The sequence below is a fragment of the Mytilus californianus genome, unplaced genomic scaffold (genome assembly GCF_021869535.1).
Source record: "Mytilus californianus isolate M0D057914Y unplaced genomic scaffold, xbMytCali1.0.p SCAF_7, whole genome shotgun sequence".
NCBI classification, from domain to species: Eukaryota; Metazoa; Mollusca; class Bivalvia; order Mytilida; family Mytilidae; genus Mytilus; species Mytilus californianus.
Window position 1 is genome coordinate 106,306,873 of NW_026262723.1, and position 23,267 is coordinate 106,330,139.

A 23,267-nucleotide genomic window follows, 5' to 3' on the forward strand; every position below is an offset into this window, starting at 1 on the left:
CTTAGTTTTACAAGCGCTTAGATTTTGCATCTGCAATCTATTGACATATTATTCATTTGATTTAATAACTTTATCGTAAATTTTATTAAGATATGCAATAAATGTTAATTTATTTCTGAGTGTTCTTTCAGGGAAGAGGAGTCGTTGGTAGATCTGTTTGCATTTGATATTTTGGTACATTTTGTTGAGAGTTTGGCTATAGCTCACAATGATGATAAATCGCTAGGTAAGGAAACTATTTTTATTTTTTTTTAGCTAAATAAAGAGCCAGAGTAAGCCTTTTTGTCACTAAACCACCATTGTCTGTCATTACCTTTATAAAAAAATGTCCTCTGAAATCACAGTACCAACTGGAACCACAACAATCCTTATGGTGTCTAGTTTGAAATTTATACTTGATGTTCCTGCCATTCAGTCAACTGTTTCTTTAGATAGAACATTAAAAATCAATAGAAAATTCAATTTAAAAATTTTGGAAAAAGCTTGTTATTGTAAAAAAGGCTGCCAAACTTTGGGAAGATGATGCATTGAAGATGTCCTTTAAAATTATTGATGAATCAAAATCTTCAACCATGGCATCCATTGATAAATCAAAATCTTCAACCATGGCATCCATTGATGAATCAAAATCTTCAACCATGGCATCCATTGATGAATCAAAATCTTCAACCATGGCATCCATTGGTGAATCAAAATCTTCAACCATGGCATCCATTGATGAATCAAAATCTTCAACCATGGCATCCATTGATGAATCAAAATCTTCAACCATGGCATCCATTGATGAATCAAAATCTTCAACCATGACATCCATTGATGAATCAAAATCTTCAACCATGGCATCCATTGATGAATCAAAATCTTCAACCATGGCATCCATTGATGAATCAAAATCTTCAACCATTTGCATCCATTGATGAATCAAAATCTTCAACCATGGCATCCATTGATGAATCAAAATCTTCAACCATGGCATCCATTGATAAATCAGAATCTTCAACCATGGCATCCATTGATGAATCAAAATCTTCAACCATGGCATCCATTGATGAATCAAAATCTTCAACCATGGCATCCATTGATGAATCAGAATCTTCAACCATGGCATCCAATGTTAGGGAAAACAGAAATTTTACCAAAAAATTGAATAATAAAATTGTATGAGACCAATATCTGTCAAATTATGGGAAATTGATACATTGATGATCAAAGAGTTTTATGGTTGCCATAATACATGTCCTGTATTGTTACTAAAAATAGTAAAATGAGATATACGTCATACAGTAACAGTAGTCTTTCAATTTACAAAATCTGCTGACACTAGACATTGTGAAATGGTTTTATCTGTAATTCTTCAGAATAATTGAACCCAGAACTGAAGACTAACTAGTGTATAAAATAAGATCCATGTGTTGGAAATGTCTCTTTGATTTGGAAGGATCTATAATTACACATCCACATTAAATGTGAAGACCAATGTTGATAGAATGCAATTTTATGGGTTGTTTGTGAGCATGTTTGCAAGATGAATTTCTGGTCCTAACCATTATACCCTGATTTATAGTGACAGTAAACACTTTCTGTCATCAATCCTAGTTAAACCACGTTCAGTGTCCTATGTATTATATTAGTTTTTAGATTTTGTTGTTGTCCCTGATATATCAGAAATATTTACCACAAGTTGCAAAGCAATCCATTATGATACATCGTAAGTTTGTATTTTTTGGGTAGCAGGCAATATTTTCGGGGGAAAATCCTATTTTAAAAGACATGTTTTTGTTTTAGGCACCCAGGAACAGTGTAGGAAAGCATTAGAACATCTGGAGCGGATTATCATAGTTAAAGCTGATATGCTGAGAAAAGAAAACCCGAAAAGGAAGGAACCTAAGTTTGTATTTTTTGTAAAATTTGGACTCATTGATTTGAAATTAACCCCTTGTTAAATAACATTGGTTATTGCATGCTCAAGTCCTTTACTCATAGCATACAGCCTGAAATCGGTCATAAAACTTTACTCAGTACTCGGAGTACAAAATTTGTGCTCGAAACACCAAATCCAGGATTTTGGTTGATTTCTGAGTCTCAGTACGAAAATCGTGCTCGAAATTTTTATGACCGCAAGGCCAGACATGTAATCACCTACTACTACGAAAGTAAAAAACAATGGCGGTCATCAAACAGATGTGTTTCATTCAATAATCATACATTTGCCTTCTGTATCCCTTGATAGAACACATATACAAAGTTGTAATAAACTCGAGAAACACCAACACTATTTTGGCTATTGACAGAATCCTTCATCTCTAATTTGGACTTGACCAAATGCAACTTCCTCAACAGAGAAAACACAAAAAAAACAACTACTAAAGCATTTAAATGATTTTTATTTGCATATACCATTACAAATCAGATACAAGAAGGTACAAATATACATGTAAAACATAACAACAATCAAGTTTGTGCTACAAATATATTTTCCTCTTGACCACATGGTTTCTTGGCTGGAATTCTAAAAAAAGTCTAAAGAACAGTGTCTTTTGGAGATTTGTCTCATTGGCAACTTCTTATTTTTATAGCCATATGCACCCCCTTTCCAGTAATCTATCCCAAGGTAAAAATCTGTGTACTTTACACACCAGAAGACGGTACTGTAAATTCAGAAATTATTTCAAGCATTTAATCATGCACTTTTGACATGACCAACATAAATTTGAGATTAATTATTGCGATTTCAGGAAAAGCTGAAGATATATGTATCAGATATCAAAATGCAAGTTTTTATCATTGCGACACCCACCCAGTAGCATTATATACACTAATAAAAACATCCCAATAATTTCTGAATTTACAATAAATGAAACAATTTCAGTTTTTGACAAGGCTTAAATATATATATTATACCTGGTTTGGGGCATTTTACACTGCAAAAACCAGGAAGCAGTTTATTTGATGATGCATAAACTGCTAAAAACCAGGCCATGGAGTTTTTTTTCTAAATATAAAAAAAACTTTAAGTCCTAACCCTTGTATTGAAAAATACCAATTTTTACTCCTACCTACATTATAGGTAGGGTATCTATCTGGACATTTTTTAAAACCTTATTGTTTAAAAGATGTAATTAGATGTTTATTTTGGATCTTCAGAGCCTGGTCTACACCAAAATTAGATATTGGTGTCCGTTGGTTATTGAGAAGATGTGGAGCTCCTCATACAGAGTGTAGGCACATGTGCATGAAACTTGTTCATCAGTTATGTCCCCTGGTAGAAGGTAAATTAGATTTCCAACAAAATTACCAATGATCAGTATGATTCAAGTTCAATGTATTATTACTTGTCAAACCTTCATAGAATTGTACATAAGTGGGACAGAAGCTTTTTTGTCTTGATTTGACCAAGTTGAAAAAGGGAGACTTAGGTGTGCTGTTTCCAGCAGTGTCAACAATGCCTTAGTTTGTGATTAGGTCAGTTTATAGGGAACCACTAGTGGTAGTTCAATGATAATTGGTATGTAGTTGTTTTAGCATTGGAACATCTCATTGCCATGGAGATCATTTGGCCCCGCCCCCTCAGTCATGTTGTATTGACTTTGGAACTTTTACTAAGTTTACATGTATTATTTTGTGATTAGGTCAGTTTATGGAGAACCACTAGTGGAAGTGCAATGATATTTGTTATGTAGTTGTATTAGCATTGGCACATCTCATTTCCATGGAGATTATTTGGCACCGCCCTATAGTCATGGTCTACTGACTGCTAAAAACCAGGCTATGGATTTTTTTTTCTAAATTTAAAAAACCTTAAATCCCAACCCTTTTATTGAAAAATAACTAATTTGACTCCTGCCAACATTATAGGCAGGATATCTGTATCCAAGGGACATTATTTTAAAACCTTATTATTTAAAAGACATAATTAGATTTTTATTTTGGATCTTCAGAACGTGGTCTGATACACCAAAATTAGATATTGGTGTCCAATGGTTATTGAGAAGATGTGGAGCTCCTCATACAGAGTGTAGGCACATGTGTATGAAACTTGTTCATCAGTTATGTCCCCTGGTAGAAGGTAAATTAGATCTCCAACAAAAGTACCAATGATCAGTATGATTCAAGTTTAATGTATTATTACTTGTCAAACCTTCATGGAATTGTACGTAAATCGGACAGAAGCTTTTTTGTCTCGCTTTGACCAAGTCGAAATAGGGAGACTTAGGTGTGCTGTTTCCAGCAGTGTCAACAATGCATTAGTTTGTGATTAGATCAGTTTATGGGGAACCACTAGTGGTAAGTCAATGATATTCGGTATGCAGTTGTGTGAGCATTGGCCCATCTCATTTCCTTTGAGATAATTTTACCCAGCACCCTCAGTGATGGTCTATTGACTTTGAGAGTTTTGCCGAGTTTACATGTATTAGTTTGTGATTAGGCCAGTTTATAGGGAACCACTAGTGGTAGATCAATAATTTTTGATATGTAGTTGTTTTAGCATTGGAACATCTCATTCCCATGGAGATTATTTGGCCCTGCCCCCTCAGTCATGTTCTATTGACCTTGAAACTTTTACTTAGTTTACATGTATTAGTTTATGATTAGGTCAGTTTATGGAGAACCACTAGTGGCAGTGCAAAGGTATATGTTATGTAGTTGTATTAGCATTGTCACATCACATTTCCATGGAGATTATTTGGCACCACCACCATAGTCTTGGTCTATTGACTTAGAATGTTTTGCATAGTTTACATGTTAAAGTTTGTGATTAGATCTTTTTTTAGAAGAACCACTTATGTTAAATTTGGTATGCAATTGCATAGTTTACATTTTTGAATATTGCCATTTTAATTTCAACATTTGCATAATTTTATAAAAATTACAAAAAGCTAGAACTATCTCTGTGTCAACAGTTTATAAGGATCAAAATACAGTAAGTATCCAGAGCAAAATAATGAAACTATGCAATTAACAAGAAGATGCAGTCTGGGATTTAAGTTTGTTACATATCAATTACATGTTTTAAATCTCATAGAATTTTATGAAACTTTGGCAGAAGCTTTTCTATGCTTAAGAGAATGTTGGAAGAAAAATTTTGAAAAAAATATTGTTTTGCTTTTTTCAGTTCTTTACAATTTATTGCAGTTAATATTTACAGGCAGTCTGGGATTAAAATTTTTTAACAATATAATTTTGTAAGCCTTCATGGATTGTTATGAAATTGGATAGAAGCTAATCTTCAAGATCAAGAAATAGAATCTAAAGAAAAATTGAATTCCAAGCAGGAATATGAAATGTGAAAACGATAATATTTACAATTTTTTTTGTTACAGGGATAAAGACACAAGTACATTACTTCCAGACTTTCCTGAAGCATAAAAAACCATTGTACTTTATAAACATGTAAGATTGAATAAAGCTTTAAGATTTTATTCAAGAAAAATTATTTCAATTATTTTTTTTCTGTACAGTAATTGAAATTTTGAATACAAGATTACCTTGGATAATGAATAAGATAGCATTTGTCTGCAATGGCCATGATGTTGCTGTGTGAAATTTACTTGAAAGTACAGTGGCTGGTATTATAATGTTTGAATCCATGATTTTTAATAGCCTTTAGTTATGCTACTGATTGAAATAAAAAATGGTAGAGTTACATACTCCAAAAACTAGTTAAACTCTGCCTAATTTAAATTTTCCAGTCATACATTTAGATAAAAACCTTTATCAGTTATTTAAGTAAGAGAAAGAAACAGGTAGAAGGAGATTTATTCAACTTTCTCTTTAGCTGCTGTCTTTTGAAGTCCAGTATTAATTTTTACATAACCCTTTTCAGTTATTTAGGTCTTTCCACTTTTCTGTGGAAAGACCTATTGCTTTTGTTCTGATTATTATTTTTTTTCTTCAGCCTAATTTTTTTTGCACAGTATTATTGTTTCACAAGATGTCACTTTGATATTTGGTATATGATATCTAACAGTTTTTACGCTTTTGAAACTGACCCTGTTTAACCGAACACTTTTTCTTGTAGTAGTTATCTCCCCAAACACTGTTTTTCTTGTGGCCACTACTCCTTCGCAACCGTAAAAGAAACCGACAAATTTATTTTACCAAATTGCACGCTATATCTTCAGGATGCTGAGTTTAGTTTTGACTGAAGCGTTCCGGAGACTCCGTATGAGAGTTATTTCCCCTTATGCATTTGATTTAAGTGATATACATTTGTAACTGGTAAACCACAAGTGATAGAGAACTAGGGTATTCAGATTTGAGGTCCTTAATCCAAAAAAAGAAAATAAGGTCAAGGTCATATTCTAAATTTTGATTTTGTCTTATTTTCACTTCTTTTCAAAAACCGTATAAGATATTGATAACATTTTTGTCTCGCCTGCGATGAAAGTCGCAGTATGCAAGACATAGGTATTACTATCCGGCGGCTGCGTAAACTGTTTGTTTAAAGCTTTATATTTCAGACCTGGCTGCTTCATCTCTTGTATGCAGATACCTTATATTACGAAGTTTCCGTCTGTTATATGTCCAATGTCCTTGACCTCATTTTCATGGTTCAGCAACTGCTTGAAAAAAAAATTGAGTTTTTTTGTCATGTGAGTTTCTCACTTATTATGAGTAATAGGATAACCATATTTTGTATATGGGTTCCTTGCAGCGTCTACATGTCCGTCAGACAGGGTTCACCTGACCTCGACCTCATTTCATGGATCAGTGATCAAGGTTAAAGTTACGTGATTAGGTCCATTTCTCAAATACTATAAGCAGTAGGTCAACTATATTTGGTGTATGGAATGACTGTTATGGGTACATGTCAGTCTGGTAGGTTTCATCAGACCTTGACCTCATTTTCATGGTTCATTGGTTAATGTTAAGTTTTTGTGTTTTGGTCTGTATTTCAAGTACTATAAGCAACAGGTTAACTATATTTGGTGTATGGAATGATTGTAAGGTGTACATGTCTGTCTTGCAGGTATCATCTGATCTTGACCTCATTTTCATGGTTCGTAGATCAATGTTAAGTTTTTGTGTTTTGGTCTGTTTTTTAAGAACTATAAGCAATAGGTCAACTATATTTGGTGAATGGAATGGTTGTAAGGTGTATATGTCTGTCTGGCAGGTATCATCTGACCTTGACCTCATTTTCATGGTTAATTGGTCAATGTTAGGTTTTTGTGTTTTGGTCTATTTTTCAATTACTTAAGCAATAGGTCAACTATATTTAGTGTAATGAATGGTTTTAAGGTGTGTATATGTCAGTCTGACAGCATTTATCTGACCTGAGTTTCTGTGATGTATTTAGTTAAACCTTTATCTTTAAGACTTTCAACATAAAATCAATGGTCAGTAAAGCAGGCGAGACATTTCAGCGTATGCACTCTTGTGTTATTAAATTGTTAGTTGCGACATGTCGTAACACATACATTTTGGTTGAAAGGGTACGTTAACATTTAATGGGAGTTTTCTCCCCTCTTATATTAAATATTAAATGTATGATGATATAACTCATTAACCATATATAATAAAGACCTAGGGTCGTTTGATTTTAGGTCCTTGGTCTATGACCTTGAAATTTAGGTCAAGGTCATAGGTAAATGTGACTTTTTAGATTTTGACCTTTGCTTTAACTTCTTATGTATACATGATAACGCCATAAGACTTTGTGAATTAGGTTGCAAGCCATATGACTTTGAAAAAGCCAACCGGAAGTGACCTTTTGTAAACCGGAAGAAGCTATTTTCTTGTACTTATTTAATGTAAAAGTATATAGAACCATATATTTTAGGAATCAGCGTCAAGTTAACTATCATTTAAAACAGGAAGTGACATTTTTCAAACCGGAAGTAACAAATTATCTCCCATATTTCAAACAAAAGTGTATAGAAACCATATATTTTTGGAATCAGCTTACAAAAAGCTATCATTTGACACTGAAAATGACAATTTAAAACATATATTTTTAAGATTTTTCCAGTGATTTTGCTAGCTCTCGTCATTTTTGCCATTTACTAAACGATTTTCGAAATGACGAAAGTATTTTTAATGGATTTCGTCACTTGAATTTGAAAAAGTAAAAAAATTAAAATTGTGCAAAATTTTACCTGGTACAAGTTTATGACAAGTTTACGACCCCAAGCTAATCAACGGTTACCACAGGTGTCATAATTTGTTGTTACAGGTAATCTGCTTATCCGAGGGGTCATTAATGACCATCCAAATTAATTCATACAAATAGTATCGGTCAGTCGGCATTTCGTCATTTTGTATGAAATTGTTCATTACACACGTTTACCGTAGTTTCATGATGAAACGTAATTGACAGAAAGACAAAAGCCACAATGACCTTATTCAAACACATTGTTTTACTTGAATTCCATTAAAAATGTTAAATTCAAACGTATTTTTTCTTTGCCTGCCCTCACTTTTGATATAGAATAACAAAACAGGTGGCCATTTTAATTCAATGTGCTTCTACCTCTCTACTGTGTATAATCCTCCGAAGGGTAGGAGCACACCCGAAACAAGAAAGATAACTCAATTATGATTTTTTCCTAGTATTGAAATACCTACTCATGATCTGTCTACATACTTCTGTCATTAGGACTTATAGGTTTAGGAGGTCTTTTGAGTTATGGTGCAAATAAGGGGGGTTGGGGAGGGGGGCTTGGGTCATCATATTCTGTTATTATTTATTTTTATACACATTTTTTCTATTCTGTATACTTTAAGCACCCATTATTCTCTCTCCTCCATTTCTTTGCCCATTTTTCTTTATTCTTTATTGTTGAGCCTTTGACTTTTGTCGAAAAAGCGAGACATAGCGATCCTACATTCCGTCGGCGTCGTCGATGGCCGCGTCCACAAATATTCACTCTGTGGTTAAAGTTTTTGAAATTTTAATAACTTTCTTAAACTATCCTGGATTTCTACCAAACTTGGACAGAAGCTTGTTTATGATCATAAGATTATATTCAAAAGTAAATTTTGTAAAAAAAAATTCCATTTTTTCCGTATTTTACTTATAAATGGACATAGTTTTTCTGCCAGTTAACATTACATTCACTCTGTGGTTAAAGTTTTTAAAATTTTAACAACTTTCTTGAACTATCCTGGATTTGTACCACACTTCGACAGAAGCTTGTTTATGATCAAAAGCTAGTATCTAGAAGGAAACTTTGATAAAATTTTGTTCCATTTTTCCGTATTTTACTAATAAATGGACTTAGTTTTTCTTCCAGTTAACTTTACATACAGTCTGCAGTTAAAGTTTTAAAATCATTTATTAGATTCAAAAACCATCCTGGATTTTTACCAAACTTGGACAGAAGCTACTTACAATCAAAAGATAGTATAGAGAGGAATATTTTTATTAAATTTTTTCCTCATTTTTGTTGAGCCTGCGATTAACAGCAAAAGTAGGCGAGACACTGGGTTCCGCGGAACCCTTACGAATTTTTTTTAATATTAAAACATTTTCTCTATTCTGTAGCATATATATGCAGACCATAAGCAAATTATAAGGACAGGAACATTGACCAATGGATTAATTATATTAGTCACATTAGTTCCTGTTTTGAGACATACAAATCAAAACAAAAACATACAATATGTATCTTTTGAAGAAATACAGCTGTTATTTATACATGTATACTAATGAAATACTGAAAAAGAAAATGTTTTTGTTCATGTATTAAACCCATTGCAATAACTACTTTAGTACTACTAGTATCATCGGTTAAGCTGCAACCAAAGAATGGTCGATTATCTTATCAAGCAAAAGTGACTAAAGCCCTCAAAATCCTAGCTTATACCCTGTTTTTCATATCAAAATATATCGTTTCGGGTGGAAAGACCTTCAATTGTTCTCTGAACAATTGGTTTTTAATTATGATTGTAATTATTATACAAATTTAATGGATGTTTTTGGCTTAGGTCTTTAATTCTTTCCTTCTATCTTGAGTTAAATGTGCTAAAAACATGATCAATCATTAAAGGTGTGGACAAATAATTAACATGTCTATTTGACAATGAATTTTGATTTTCAAATCGTACAGCAAACAATTCAATATCCATGTATACACTAACATATATATTACTAAAATGGTTCAGTGTATTTAAAAAAAAGCACACATTCAGTTCAAACTCATTAGACTTTTTATACTAGTCTTAAAAATATGTACAGCCAATAGAAATTACATTTTTTTTTTTATATAATGTCAAGTATGTGCATTTGAAGGGAATATTTTGTTTTTCATTTAAGGTTTGAAGGGGGAGGTAACCCTGACCCAAAGAGAACACAGTTATGTTTGTTACAGTCCCCCACCATGTTAGACTATGATACTAAGTTCTCAGTAGATAATGCAGTACAATGGTTTGATATCGTCTTGGCTGCTTTAGATTGTTATGTATGGTTATTTGGAGAAAAACTTCTCACACCAACAGAGATATTTTCAGGTAGGTAGTACATTAAAATAGGAATATGTAGAACCTAATTATTATGGACGATTTCGAAATTCCTGAACTTTCCTGTAAACTTCCTTTGTCATAATGCTTATATTATTATGTCACAGTAAGAACTGATTGTTCCATGATGTTGTTTATGCCGATTGACCTAGGGTCAACAGTGTAAATCATTCATAAAATTTTTTTTGAATATTTGTTCATGGTAAGATGATGATTAAAGGTCAGATTTTTACCTTAGAATTATAACATTATAACAGATAACATCCTTTTGTAATAATTACAGTTGTATGATGATGCCCCACTATGCAATGACAATCTTGTTATATATGAAGTTTGTTAATGAGCATTGAATTAATTTAATTACAGGTGATGGGATTGCCATGTCTAAAGTGTTAAAAACCATTCATTATTTTGTGGAGAACATTGCTTTGACAGATATTATGGACCTTTCAAGACAGTTTGATATGTATGAAGAGTTCTATACACCGAAGGAAATTGATGTATTCAATAGGTAAATGAAACGATGCATCTTTTGTTTGTTATATTAGGGATAAGTGGTGTTACTCAATCTGTGTATTTGTATATGTGCATGAATTTCTTTTCCCGTTTTTGTTCCTTTCTGTGAAATATACGTTTCTGGTCTTCGTTCCTCTCAGAACATTTGGATAAAAGTGACCTTCATTAACAGCTAGAAAGTAACTGCAGAAACATAAAAACAAAATCATATGAATAAGGGCAGATGCATGGTATTTTTCAATGAGACAGGAACCCAACTATAAACAAAAATCTAGTTGGCAACATACAGTCTTCAACAATTCACAGCTGTCAATACAATTTTCAAGCTCTAAATCATCTCACATCTTTAAAACTTGTGAATAAATCAAATAGAGACTGTCATAGATCTGCCATTTATTTAACATGGAAAATAGAGTAGTACTTAGTTACATTATTAAAGAAGAAGCTTATTTCTAAGCAAAAAAAAAAATTATGCTTTAATGGAAAGATGTTGAACAGTAGAATGCTTGTAAAGTTTATTTGTTTATTGGACTTGATAACTTAGGGAAAGAAGTATGAAATATGATTATTGTTAACTGTTAAATCTTTTCAGAATCTAATATAAAATCATAATCTGTTTGGTTTGACTGTATTATAATTATGAATATTTAAATTGAGATTTTGGAAAAAAAAAAAAAAAGTACTTCAAATAGACAATTTTCCACCAACAAAAGCCAATGATATTATATCAAACCTGCCATATGTGACCTTACTTCTTTAAACGTCAAATTATTAGCCATTTCTTAACTGTTTTAGATGTTATTTGATGGAGCCTGGTTCTTAGTTTTTATGTAGTCGGTTTTTTAATGCCAATGAATATGTCATCCAAGCAATGAACAAGTCATATTTTTCTGCAATGATTTCAGATCTAAATGTACAGTTCTAGTAAGGATATTGAACCTGCTAACAGTAATGATAGCTAACTTTCAGAAAGAAACATTCAAGGTTAGTTTATGTTATTTCCAGATTATCACTTTCATCAAATTTCCATTCTATCCAATGACTTAGGTTTTTATGCCCCACTTAGAGGCATTATGTTTTTCGGTCTGTCAGTCCCGTCCGTCTGTCTGTTTGTTCGTCGTACCGTTCGTTCATTAGTCCGTCTGTCCTGCTTCAGGTTAAAGTTTTTGGTCAAGGTAGTTTTTGATGAAGTTGAAGTCCAATCAACTTGAAACGTAGTACACATGTTCCCTATGATATGATCTTTCTAACTTTCTAACTTTAATGCCAAATTAGAGTTTTGACCCCAATTTCACGGTCCACTAAACATAGAAAATGATAGTGCGAGTGGGGCATTCGTGTACTATGGACACGTTCTTGTTCCATGCTATCATATTGATTTAAAAGTAGTATTTTCTTACTGTTTATGTTGTATTGAAAGGTAATTAAACAAATACCTCTTCATTTTTCTTTGTTTTTTCTGAAATTTGAAGTAAAGATTATCGAATCTATCCTATAAGCCTGAAAAATAAATCTAGGTCTAGATGAACATGAGTTTTCCTGTATATACCAAACCTTGCTGTCGGCTCATTTAGTGATCATCTTAATATTTAATTCTATCATATAAAATTTTAAATTTGATAAAAAAAAAATTAGACTAGTAGTGCACATTTTTGCAGGTAGCTCCAAAAGAATTATGGTCCAACAGCTTGTGGACAATGATATGTACCTGTGTAGTACAACCATCAGGAGAAGGATTTAACCTGGGAGATGTGGAGATTATGAAAAATCTACCAAATGAGGTATGTTTTAGAATTTTGAAGGAAGAAATATGATGGTGTTCAAGAAATTTATGCTCATTACAGTTCTGTGAAATTGCTACACTCTCATTATTTAAAGGCAGTTTAAAGTCAGTGAAATTTTGTTGCTCAATATTTAGTGGCAAGATCGCACATTTGTGACAAGTATGCTACCATGAGACCTTCTAGACCAGTTTGAGGACAGAGTGCATATATAAAGGCAGCATAGATTGGGTATTACAAAAGTTTTAATATTTTGTCCATTGTATCAGATCCTGCAAGTTTTACTCAACAAAAAGTGTATTTCACAACAATGTTTTCAAACTAAAAAAATGAACCTATAAAAGTAAAAATAATTATAAAGCACTTTATATTATATTAGACAGAACAGCTGTTAATTGTCATGTCAAGACTTCTACCTAAAGATGTAATTACCAATATACAGAAAGGATTTAAACAGGTCCTACATGGAGACAAGTATGTATTAATACTAAAAAATTTTGTTCCATTGTTAACTTCTTATCTACCACAGGTACCTTTACAGTTCACTACTACACACTGCTGATTAGTTAGCTACTGCAGCTGAATTGTAGGTTAACTACCAGAGATAATTTGCAGTGAGAGAATTTTTCACAAATTGTTAAGGCTGTGTTATGAGCTCTTATTAAATGTTTAATTAATCAGTATTTATTCATTAATTTATTGTATATTAATTGAAAAATGAAACAAATACCAAATCAATTTCTTTTCATTATCAAGCTTAAAAGCTGCCGTAAACGGACGTAAAAAATTTTCAAATTATTTGTCCATGTTTCCGATTGTTTAGCTTCTTCATCCTCGGAAGACTCGCAATCTTGTTCCGACAAGCTAAATTATCCCTTCCTATACTTCCAATTTTGCTTTCTAATTACATAAATCGTTCAAATTCTTCACTTTCGCAATACGATTTGAACAAAGAAGCCCATTCATCTGCCATTGTTTTAATCGCATTCCGAACACGTGTAAAATTCATCATAATTAAATGTAAACACACACTTTTTATAGAAAAGGAATGTACGAGTTGAAAGATTATTCATTTGTAAAACCGAATTTCATTGGTTCATTTCGGGATTCTTCAACAATTTTGTCCAATCTAAAGGGTTTTAACAGTGGTATATTTTACGGAAATATCCTTCAGCGGGACTGCGCAAGTGTATGTTTACAGGGGATCTATCAGTCACTGTGAATACATGCTTGATTATGCAAGCGGATTTATCAGTCACTGCGGACAGAACGATGATAAAAACCGCGCATATATCCGTCAGTGGTAGATAAAGAGTTAAATTAGATTTCCAGTTTTTTTTTTCATCACTATGGACAAGAGCACCCATATGGTGCATCAAATTCATTTTTAAATTTTGTGATTTGACATTGTTTGATGGGGTTCAAAGTTTTCCTCACATTTTTGCAGTTTCAATTTTATTCATGGAATAAACTGAAGTTATGAGGATAACTTTCTACAATGAGTGAATGACCAATGTAAATTGATGATGATGTTAATAATTATAGCCAGGCTTAATTGGTTTTTGGTTCGGTTTTAATAATGAAAAGAACTAGGGATGTCAATGAGTACTTGAATATGTAAATGATACTCAAATAACTGGTTTCCTGGTAGGACATTGTCCCCTCTTTTCATAAAACGTATTTTCTGGTGAACACCCATTGGTTAATCAAATAGTAATCAATGATCATTCATTGTATGTTTGTGCTAACTTATTGTTTAAAATGCCTCCAAAATCTTCTGTTTTGATATATTATAATAGTCACGAGAAATAAACTTTAAACTAGTGTGCTACACATGAAAGCAGCTTTCCTAGGCTATCACTTTCAAATAAACTTGTCTTAGCCATTCCCACAACATCAGTAACATCAGAGTGAATATTTTTGTTTTCGATAGTCACAATGCTTTGAGCAGTTGTTCCTTAAGCTTTGGTGACTGATTATATCTATTAAAATAAGCTATTTTTAGTCTTTTATAAATTTCTGATATGACATAGAGGAGTTATGGAACTTTATTTGTTGTAAAAGCGATGGGTGTATCATGCACTCATTGTGTAGCTCTTTATTGAAATTAGGTCAGTTATTTTAGATACTATATGTAATAGGTCAACTACATTTGGTGTAAAGAATGATAGTAAAAGAGAGGCGAAAGATACCAAAGGGACATTTAAACTCATAAATCAAAAATAAACTGACAACACCATGGCTAAAAAAAAGAAACAGACAAAAAACAGTATACAAAACACAACATAGAAAACTAAAGACTGAGCAACATGAACCCCACCAAAAACCAGGGATGATCTAAGGTGCGCTGCATGTGGCACCTGTCATGTTGCTCATGTAAATACAAACCCCGGTGATAAGTCTAATTCAGAAGGTCAAATTCGGGGAAAAAGAGGACAGGATTGTTGTTTTTATGATGGAACATATCAGTTGTCATCTGTGAAACAGATATTCCATAACAGTCAACCAACTCATGCTGTGATTGTAAAATTTTGAAGGGATGAAAAGGTCTACATGTCTGTGTGGCAGGGTTTATCTGACCTTGACCTAAATTTCAAAGATTATTGGTAAACATTAAGTATTCAAGATTAGGAAAGTTTCTCAGTAAATATATGCTTAATATGGCTTTAATTTGGTGAGCCTTTGTAGAGAGTTAATACATATACAGTTAAAAGTCTGGGTATGTTTTGTATTTTCCATTGAATTTTAGTCCAAGCTTTTCTTTTGCAGAGATTTATTGAGTGTTTTACCAGTCTCTTTAACTAGTCCAGATATAGACCTGTTTAACTTTGAACAACTACTGAGAGGATATGGACAACTATTCAAAACAAACATGTTACCAGATAGTTCTTCCAATCCAGTCAGCATGGCTAAACAACTCTTCAACAATGTTTATAAGGTATAGTAATATCTGATGTATACTTTCTATATTAAAGTTTATTGATAATCAATTTGAAGGGACAAGAAATCAGACTTTAAATATTAATTGTAAATAAAAGCATGTTATAAATGCTGATTTTATTCTTCTCTGGAGCATACAGTTACCTTTGTCATCTGTTTGTCAATATTTCCTTTCGTCTGGTATTCTGTAACTTTTGGATCACCATGTTTAGTATTTTACGTTGGAGTAACTTTGGGGAAAATATACCATATAGATCCAATGTCATAAACTCTTGGATACTATAAATTCAGAATTTTTTGCAATGTATATATTTTTGCGAAAATTACAACAGGATAGGTTTCGCAAAAAATAAAAAAACTTGCATTTAAGTTTTGATCGCAATATTTCCCAAAGTCGCACAATTAAAGAAGTCATGAGAGAAGACGGCATCTGAAATTATGAATGATGTCAATGTACTTTCTGAAATTTTTGAAATTCCAGAATATTTATAGAGTAAACCCTGTACTTTATTTTTAGGGAATGACAGTAGAAAAAGATGGAATATTATCAGCTGTTAGTCTGTCTCCAGCTGTGAAATCAGCATGTAATATTATACTAGAACTATCATTTCTTCTCGGTCTACCGGTAAGTTATCATATTCTTATTATAAAATATTATAATGTAAAAAAATATATATGTATATTGTGGATTCTTCCATGGATTGAATAGGAAATATAATTTCGTTACACAAGATTATGTATAGAGGTCTAGATAATTTGAACTTTAAACACAATGACAGGTAGTCCAGTGAATGATAAGCATAAGGTTTGTGACGACCTTATTTCTGTGCTGTCACCATGGCCTATTCCTATGTACAGGGTCATAGAAACTACTTTACATATTTGAATATATGCCTGTTTACCCTAGTTGAAAATGTTTTTATACCCCCGCTTTAAAAAAGTGGGGGTATACTGTTTTACCTCTGTCTGTCCGTCCATCCATTCGTCAGTCCATCCGTCTGTCCATCCGTCAGTCCGTCCTTCTGTCCCATGAATATTTTTTGTTGCATCTTTCTCAGGAACTACATTACAAGAATTTCTGCAATTTGGTTTCAGGGTTTATATAAGAGCTATACCGTGTGATGCATTTTCAGATTCATCACTCAACAACTTCCTGTTTACCTTATACTTTTAGCGGGCGGGGTATTATTAGTGAGCAGTAGCTCACAGATTCACTTGTTAGATACAGCCATGAATAGATCCAAGTGCTATTCTGAAGTGTTTTTATGTTTAAGCATTTTGTTTTTTCTGTAAGTTTCAATTGTAAATGCATCGAAAGTTAATTTGTCTTAGTAAACATTTGTAATATAATGCACCTTTTGGTTCTTTTTTTAATGAAAAACTACTCCTTGTTATGACAGGCTTGCATTAAGATATTGCAAACTCTAGTTTATGATTTGTTAATTATATTAAAGACTCAGATTCTGACTGAAGCCATTCTGGATACAACATTAGTATCAGGATCCAGTAAAGGTCTACAGCATTTCTATGGTGACTTGATTTTCTCCACGTTTAAGTCCACTATATGTACTCAAATAGCGAAAGAATCAAAGAACTTTTGTCCACTGCTAGCACAGAAAGCTGAGTCCAATAGTCGTAGAGTCAGTAGTGTATTGGTCAGTGTCATAGATCATGTGACAAGAGATAAACAGTTACGGAAGAGGTAAAACTTCTCTAAAATATTATATACCATTATAAAGTATTTGCCTGAGTATGCATATAGGATATTAAAAACTCAAAAACTTCAACAGAGCAAATATAAAGATTAAAATGAAACCAGGTTGACATAATGTGATTTAGCACAGAAATATAAAAATTTATTTGCACAGCATAAAATGATAATGAAAGCAAGCAGATATTGATTTTTTAGCATAATTTGAAAACAACATTTTTGCAAATAATGTAACTGCAAATTTGTTTAATAATAATAACAAGATCTTCCCTTGCTTTATAGGGGAAGATCTTAGTAATATTCATTAAATTTGCGAACAACAGTTAACCTATATATGTTACAAGCCATTTAAAACAATTCTTTTACCTTTCTCAGAATATCTGATTTGTTTTCAGTGAGAGTGCTGCCATTGTAAACTCTGTCCTTGAGCAGTGGGGAAAACTATCTAGTTGGTGGGGAGACAAAGCAAGCTTAGATCTCCAGAGTATGGCTTTGCTGGTTTTATCCAAATTAATCCTAATTGATAGCAAGGTTAGATTTATTTCAGTTATTTGGAGAACCTATTCTGTTATTATGTATTATACAAGGATATAACTTTGACCTTTGACTTGACATCACTTAAACAGGTATGATAAGGCAACTTGTTTGGCCCCTTAAATTGAAAAATCATAAAGTGAAACAAATGATAATATTGATTGATGGGTCTAATACAACATCAGCTGCACTAAGTATCAGTCAGGCAATGCAATACTTTTGTGGAGAACTCTTTTTTTAACTATGCCAAAATGAAAAAAATTGAATTACCAAAAAAAATTCTTACACCAATTATAATAATTTATGATTTTATTTAAATAGTAATTACAGGTTTATTTTGTTTTATGTTTTGTTTTGATGATCAGAATGGAGCTATTTTCACAGACATGAAATGTTTTTTTTTTTCTTTAACAGATAGCATCATCACCAGCACATCAGGCATTTGATCAAGTGTTCATGATGTATCAAACTTTGCTGACAAATAAAGCAAACTTAGATTTTAAAGTAAGATAATATATATAATAATGAACCTTATCTTTTTCCTGTAGACTTTATGGTATTGTGTATAATATTATGGGAAACTCAGAAGATACTTGTTTCCAAATAATTAATTAACCTTTATAAACCTGCTCCCATGTCCACAATTGTAAAACAAGATTCCCATGCAACCTTGGATACTAGCAAAAACCTAGCAGTTATTCTAACCCTGGAAATGTTCTTGAAATATGTGTAAAAATGGTACCTGGCAAAATATTTTAATTTTAAAATTTGAGTTATTTCCCTTTGGGAATTCAGTGTCCAAATTCAAAAGTATTTGAAACTTTTTTTTCAGTGCCGAGTGTTAGAGTTATTAGCATTCTTTGCTTTGCTACCAAATCCTCATGAGAAAAAATTGAAGTAAGTTTCAGTTTTGACATTACATTATGTCTTTAAAAGTCAATGAGGATGAATAAGCATGACAAAAAATAGTTTAAATAACTTTCAAATAAAATTGAATTTTATTAAAAACACTTTGACAATTCATATATTTTCTAATTGAATGCATGCAAGGAAAAGATTTAACACTCAGATTATTATAAACACATGTTTTTATTTGATTTTTGGGGAAATGTAATTGCTGTTTTACCTTACAAAAAAAAACAAAAAACTATCAATGTAAAATTTTAAGTCTAAAGTTATAAAAGTAATGTTTATTAATCTCTTATTCTTACTTCAGTGTAATATTTTATTTTGCAGGGCTAGTCTTGACAGACTTATAGCAGACAATTTCCCCCTGAAAAGTACAGAGTTTGAAAAGGAGAGTCCTGAATATCAGACGTACACATCGACATTAGATAGGGTTGGTAGAAGCATCTTGTAACTTAACCACTTGATGGCTTTTACTGAAATTTTCTCAGAATTTCTCTAACATGATACAGTTGTGCACCTGCAATTTAAATTTTTGATATAGATGATTTTTAGGATCACATTAGAAAAATTGGACTGAACCAAACTCCAAAAGGGGATAGGCATGTATTATTAACTCTCAAAAGCTAATAACTTGATATCATTTAACATTTGACATCTTTTACAAACTATTTCTTCCATAATGCATTTGTGTATCTTTTATTTTGCTATTGATCTAAATGATATTTACTGAAGAAAGATATATATGGTAATTGTATCCATTCATTTCTTATGTTCTTTTATTCTTTATTTCATTTGTCACCACTTTGATTTTGCAACTCATCCAAAATCAGTCATAGGAATTCAATGAAACTTTCAGAGATGCTAAATACCTTATAGGATAGTGCACTTTCTATCTCATGCTTAAATTAAATGATTTTTGGGATTTTCCACAGTAAAAAAATTTGGTTGTACATTCAAATGGGATAAGTATCTTGTATCAACAACTTTTGCTAAACTAAAGATTCAATAACACAGAATAATTCTTAAGTAACGCCATTGTGCACCTATTTTTTGTTTGATCTTGATGCTTTTTGTTATTTCACGTTGTAAACATTGACTTGACCATATATTTTATGAGTATTTAATGATTTTAGAGAGGTCACAGTTCTTCTAGATTTTTTGACCATATGATTTTTGGGATCTCTCGACTGCATCATATCTATGCAGGATGAGAGATATGAAAATATATTTGTGAGTTTTATACTTTTACCTATATTGAATGCAAGCAAGAAAGTTATTGGACAGAAAAAAAAAAAGGAAAAAAATTGTTATGAAAATTTAGACATTAAAATTTTCAATACATAAATATATTATATTTTGTTAGATTCTAAGTGCATTGGAGTTATCGGGAAGTTTGATGCTATTGGAAGTCTTAATCAGTATATTCTGTAGAGAGAAGAATCATGTTTACGAGGACAAGATTATTGCATCACTCAGCAAATTTATTAAAAGGTATTTTTTTCTTTCACACCTGTCGACTGTAATCATCTTGAAAATGTAATAGTTTATAGGGGACCAATTTTCATGCATTTTGCTTTTCACTCAAACCATGAAATTCAGTACCCAGTCCTTTCTATTGAGTCCCTTCCTGTTAATCCTAACACCAGGAAAATAGTCACAAACTGACAATGTTTTCACAAACCATTGAAATTTCTTACTCTGCCACTGAATAGACATATTTGATCATCTTAGAAAAAAGGACCCTCTTAGAATAAGGAACAAGCCCTTATGGATTTTTTGTAACCAGATTTGACTCCAATAAAAAACAACCTTGTGAAGAAAACAATTGTTCCACAGATCATTTATATCAATGATTTACTAAAAAATGCCTTAAGTCTTCATTGAAGAGGTAAATATGTTGTTTATTTACTTCAGATTACCAGGAGATAAACAGAAATCAGCATTAGATGTACCCTACAAGATTTTCTGTGAAGAAGGTCGTTACCCTGCAGAAATAAGACGAGCTACTGTAGACAAAGTTCTGGTTACCATGTTACGATTAGTACAATTACCAACATTGAGTCAGTTCTTTGTGGCAAATATGGAGAAACTAAGAAGTATTGTCGAAGCCAAACCAAAGGTGTACTAACATTGTTTTTATTTATGTATATCCTATATAGATGGTAAAAAAAATTTAACTTCAGTTAGATTAAGTTGCTAAAACTAAAACATGCAAATAGGTATTCTTACCCAACTCCAGGACATAAGACAGATTACAATTTCCTAATGCTAAAAGTTATTTTGAATATTTTCTTTTTCTGAAGTGAAGAAATACGGATATGGTGAAGCAAGTAGCTGAATAAATAAAAAATATGAGGTTAAAGTGCTATATAATAATTTCAATTATACATAGGAGTAATAATTTCAATTTTACAATAATAGAGTAAAGACATGGCTGGCTGGCTGATTTCCAGACTTTGTTGTTTTGAAATGTTTGAAGTCCTATATTCAAGGATGTCAAAAGATCAGGTGTTCAACAAAACTTCTGAAATCAACAGAATATTCTGTCAAGTTAAAGATGTCAAAGTGGACACTGGGAAAGAAATGACACAGATTGTTATGAGGTATTCACTTAAAATTATATGTTTTAAACTTTATATAAAAGAGCAAATATGATTGTGTGCCAATAAAACCATTCTGTATGGTTCAAATATGAGTAATAATGATGTGTTAGCTAAATCATATTAAACAACAGTAATTAATTTCCTGTCCTGATCACTCAAGCATATATTGAACAGTTTCCAAGTATGTGAACTTTAATATTATAATTCACCAAAATTTGACACCAAAATTAATTTCACATTTGTCTGCCATTATATGTATACAGACTGATACCATGTTTAATCTTGTCTACTCTTTGAAACAGGTGTGCACATGATGCAAAGAGTGAAGATATGACAGGGGAAGCAACTCTGTTAGACTTGAGAAGAGAATACCATTGTGCAGCATACAATCTTCTGATATCTGTGGTATCCTGTACACAGACTGATGCCAAGTTTTTTGCTGTCTTCCTGTTTGGGGAAAATGAAGCTAAGGTTAGAATTTATAAATATTAATTCTTTGGAGGTAACCAATAAAAAAGAGTCGTCGATTTGTTGTTTTATGTGCCTGTATCTATTAAGTTATTTTAAAACTTATTTCTAGTAGTTATAAGATAATTGTGCATTCCATTTGATTAAATGTGCAAAATAAGAATTATAGAAATGATCAAGAATAAAGTACGATTTGTGGCTAAATTGACCCTCTTATCGAAAAAATATTTCAAATTATCTCTAATTTGAATAATAATTTTTGTCGAGCCTGCGACTTTTGTCGCAGAAAGCTCGACATAGGGATAGTGATCCGGCGGCGGCGTTAGCTAACTTCTTAAAAGCTTTATATTTTAGAAGGTGAAAGATCTGAATGCTTCATACTTTGTATATGGATGCCTCATGTTACGAAGTTTCCGTCAGTCCAATTCCAATGTCCTTGACCTCATTTTCATGGTTCAGTGACTACTTGAAAAAAAAGTTAAGATTTTTTGTAATGTTAAATTCTCTCTTATTATAAGTAATAGGATAACTATATTTGGTATGTGCATACCTTGCAAGGTCCTCATGTCTGTCAGACAGTTTTAACTTGAACTCGACCTCATTTCATGGATCAGTGAACAAGGTTAAGTTTTGGTGGTCAAGTCCATATCTCAGATACTATAAGCAATAGGTCTAATATATTTGGTGTATGGAAGAATTGTTAGCTGTACATGCCTGCCTAGCATGGTTCATCTGACCTTGACCTCATTTTCATGGTTCATTGGTCAATGTTTAGGTTACTTGGTTAATGTTAAGTTTATGTGACAGTAGTAATAAAGCTTTATATTTAGGACTATCAACATAATATCAATGATTAGTAAAGAAGGCGAGACATTTCAGTGTGTGCACTCTTGTTTGATTTTGATTTTTTTTTTTTTTCACCATTTTGGAGGGATGAAAACGGGGTGCATATTATATATGGCTAAATACGCTACTTTAATAAAACATTGCAGTTTTGGTTTAAAATATATCTTTTTCATTTGTTTTACAATCATAGAATGACAGCAAATTCAACAAAAGATGAAATTACACAAAACCATGCCTAATTATTTTAGACGATTATTGTACTCTTTGTTAATTGAGTCAAAATGTTTCTGAAATAAGTCTATTTTTGTTGAAATTCTCTGTTATGATGTCACAAACAAATTGTATCATCAAAGTTTGGCTTGTATTTTAATGTTGGGTATGTGTCTTGAAAATGTAAAATTTTAATTTGAGTTATGTACATCATTTTAGTGTACAAGTAGTCCAGGCAATGGACATTATCTATCATGAAGTAATCCTGTGAATTCTCATTGGTTTAGT

General features: G+C 32.0%; 1 protein-coding gene across 1 annotated transcript in view; it reads left to right on the forward strand.

The window, feature by feature from the left end:
- The window catches only part of LOC127709617 (DNA-dependent protein kinase catalytic subunit-like), a 144,516-nt gene that overhangs the window by 36,047 nt on the left and 85,202 nt on the right, over window positions 1-23,267 (forward strand). Inside the window, exons 28-47 of the mRNA XM_052215221.1 lie at window positions 132-226; window positions 1,786-1,888; window positions 3,145-3,269; window positions 5,322-5,391; window positions 10,259-10,452; window positions 10,828-10,972; window positions 11,883-11,961; window positions 12,636-12,758; window positions 13,138-13,232; window positions 15,528-15,696; window positions 16,216-16,323; window positions 17,153-17,400; window positions 17,805-17,940; window positions 18,358-18,447; window positions 18,776-18,840; window positions 19,180-19,282; window positions 20,216-20,343; window positions 20,767-20,971; window positions 21,274-21,455; window positions 21,758-21,926. Coding sequence (XP_052071181.1) covers window positions 132-226; window positions 1,786-1,888; window positions 3,145-3,269; window positions 5,322-5,391; window positions 10,259-10,452; window positions 10,828-10,972; window positions 11,883-11,961; window positions 12,636-12,758; window positions 13,138-13,232; window positions 15,528-15,696; window positions 16,216-16,323; window positions 17,153-17,400; window positions 17,805-17,940; window positions 18,358-18,447; window positions 18,776-18,840; window positions 19,180-19,282; window positions 20,216-20,343; window positions 20,767-20,971; window positions 21,274-21,455; window positions 21,758-21,926 — 2,632 coding nt within the window. The remainder of the gene's footprint in view (window positions 1-131; window positions 227-1,785; window positions 1,889-3,144; window positions 3,270-5,321; window positions 5,392-10,258; window positions 10,453-10,827; window positions 10,973-11,882; window positions 11,962-12,635; window positions 12,759-13,137; window positions 13,233-15,527; window positions 15,697-16,215; window positions 16,324-17,152; window positions 17,401-17,804; window positions 17,941-18,357; window positions 18,448-18,775; window positions 18,841-19,179; window positions 19,283-20,215; window positions 20,344-20,766; window positions 20,972-21,273; window positions 21,456-21,757; window positions 21,927-23,267) is intronic.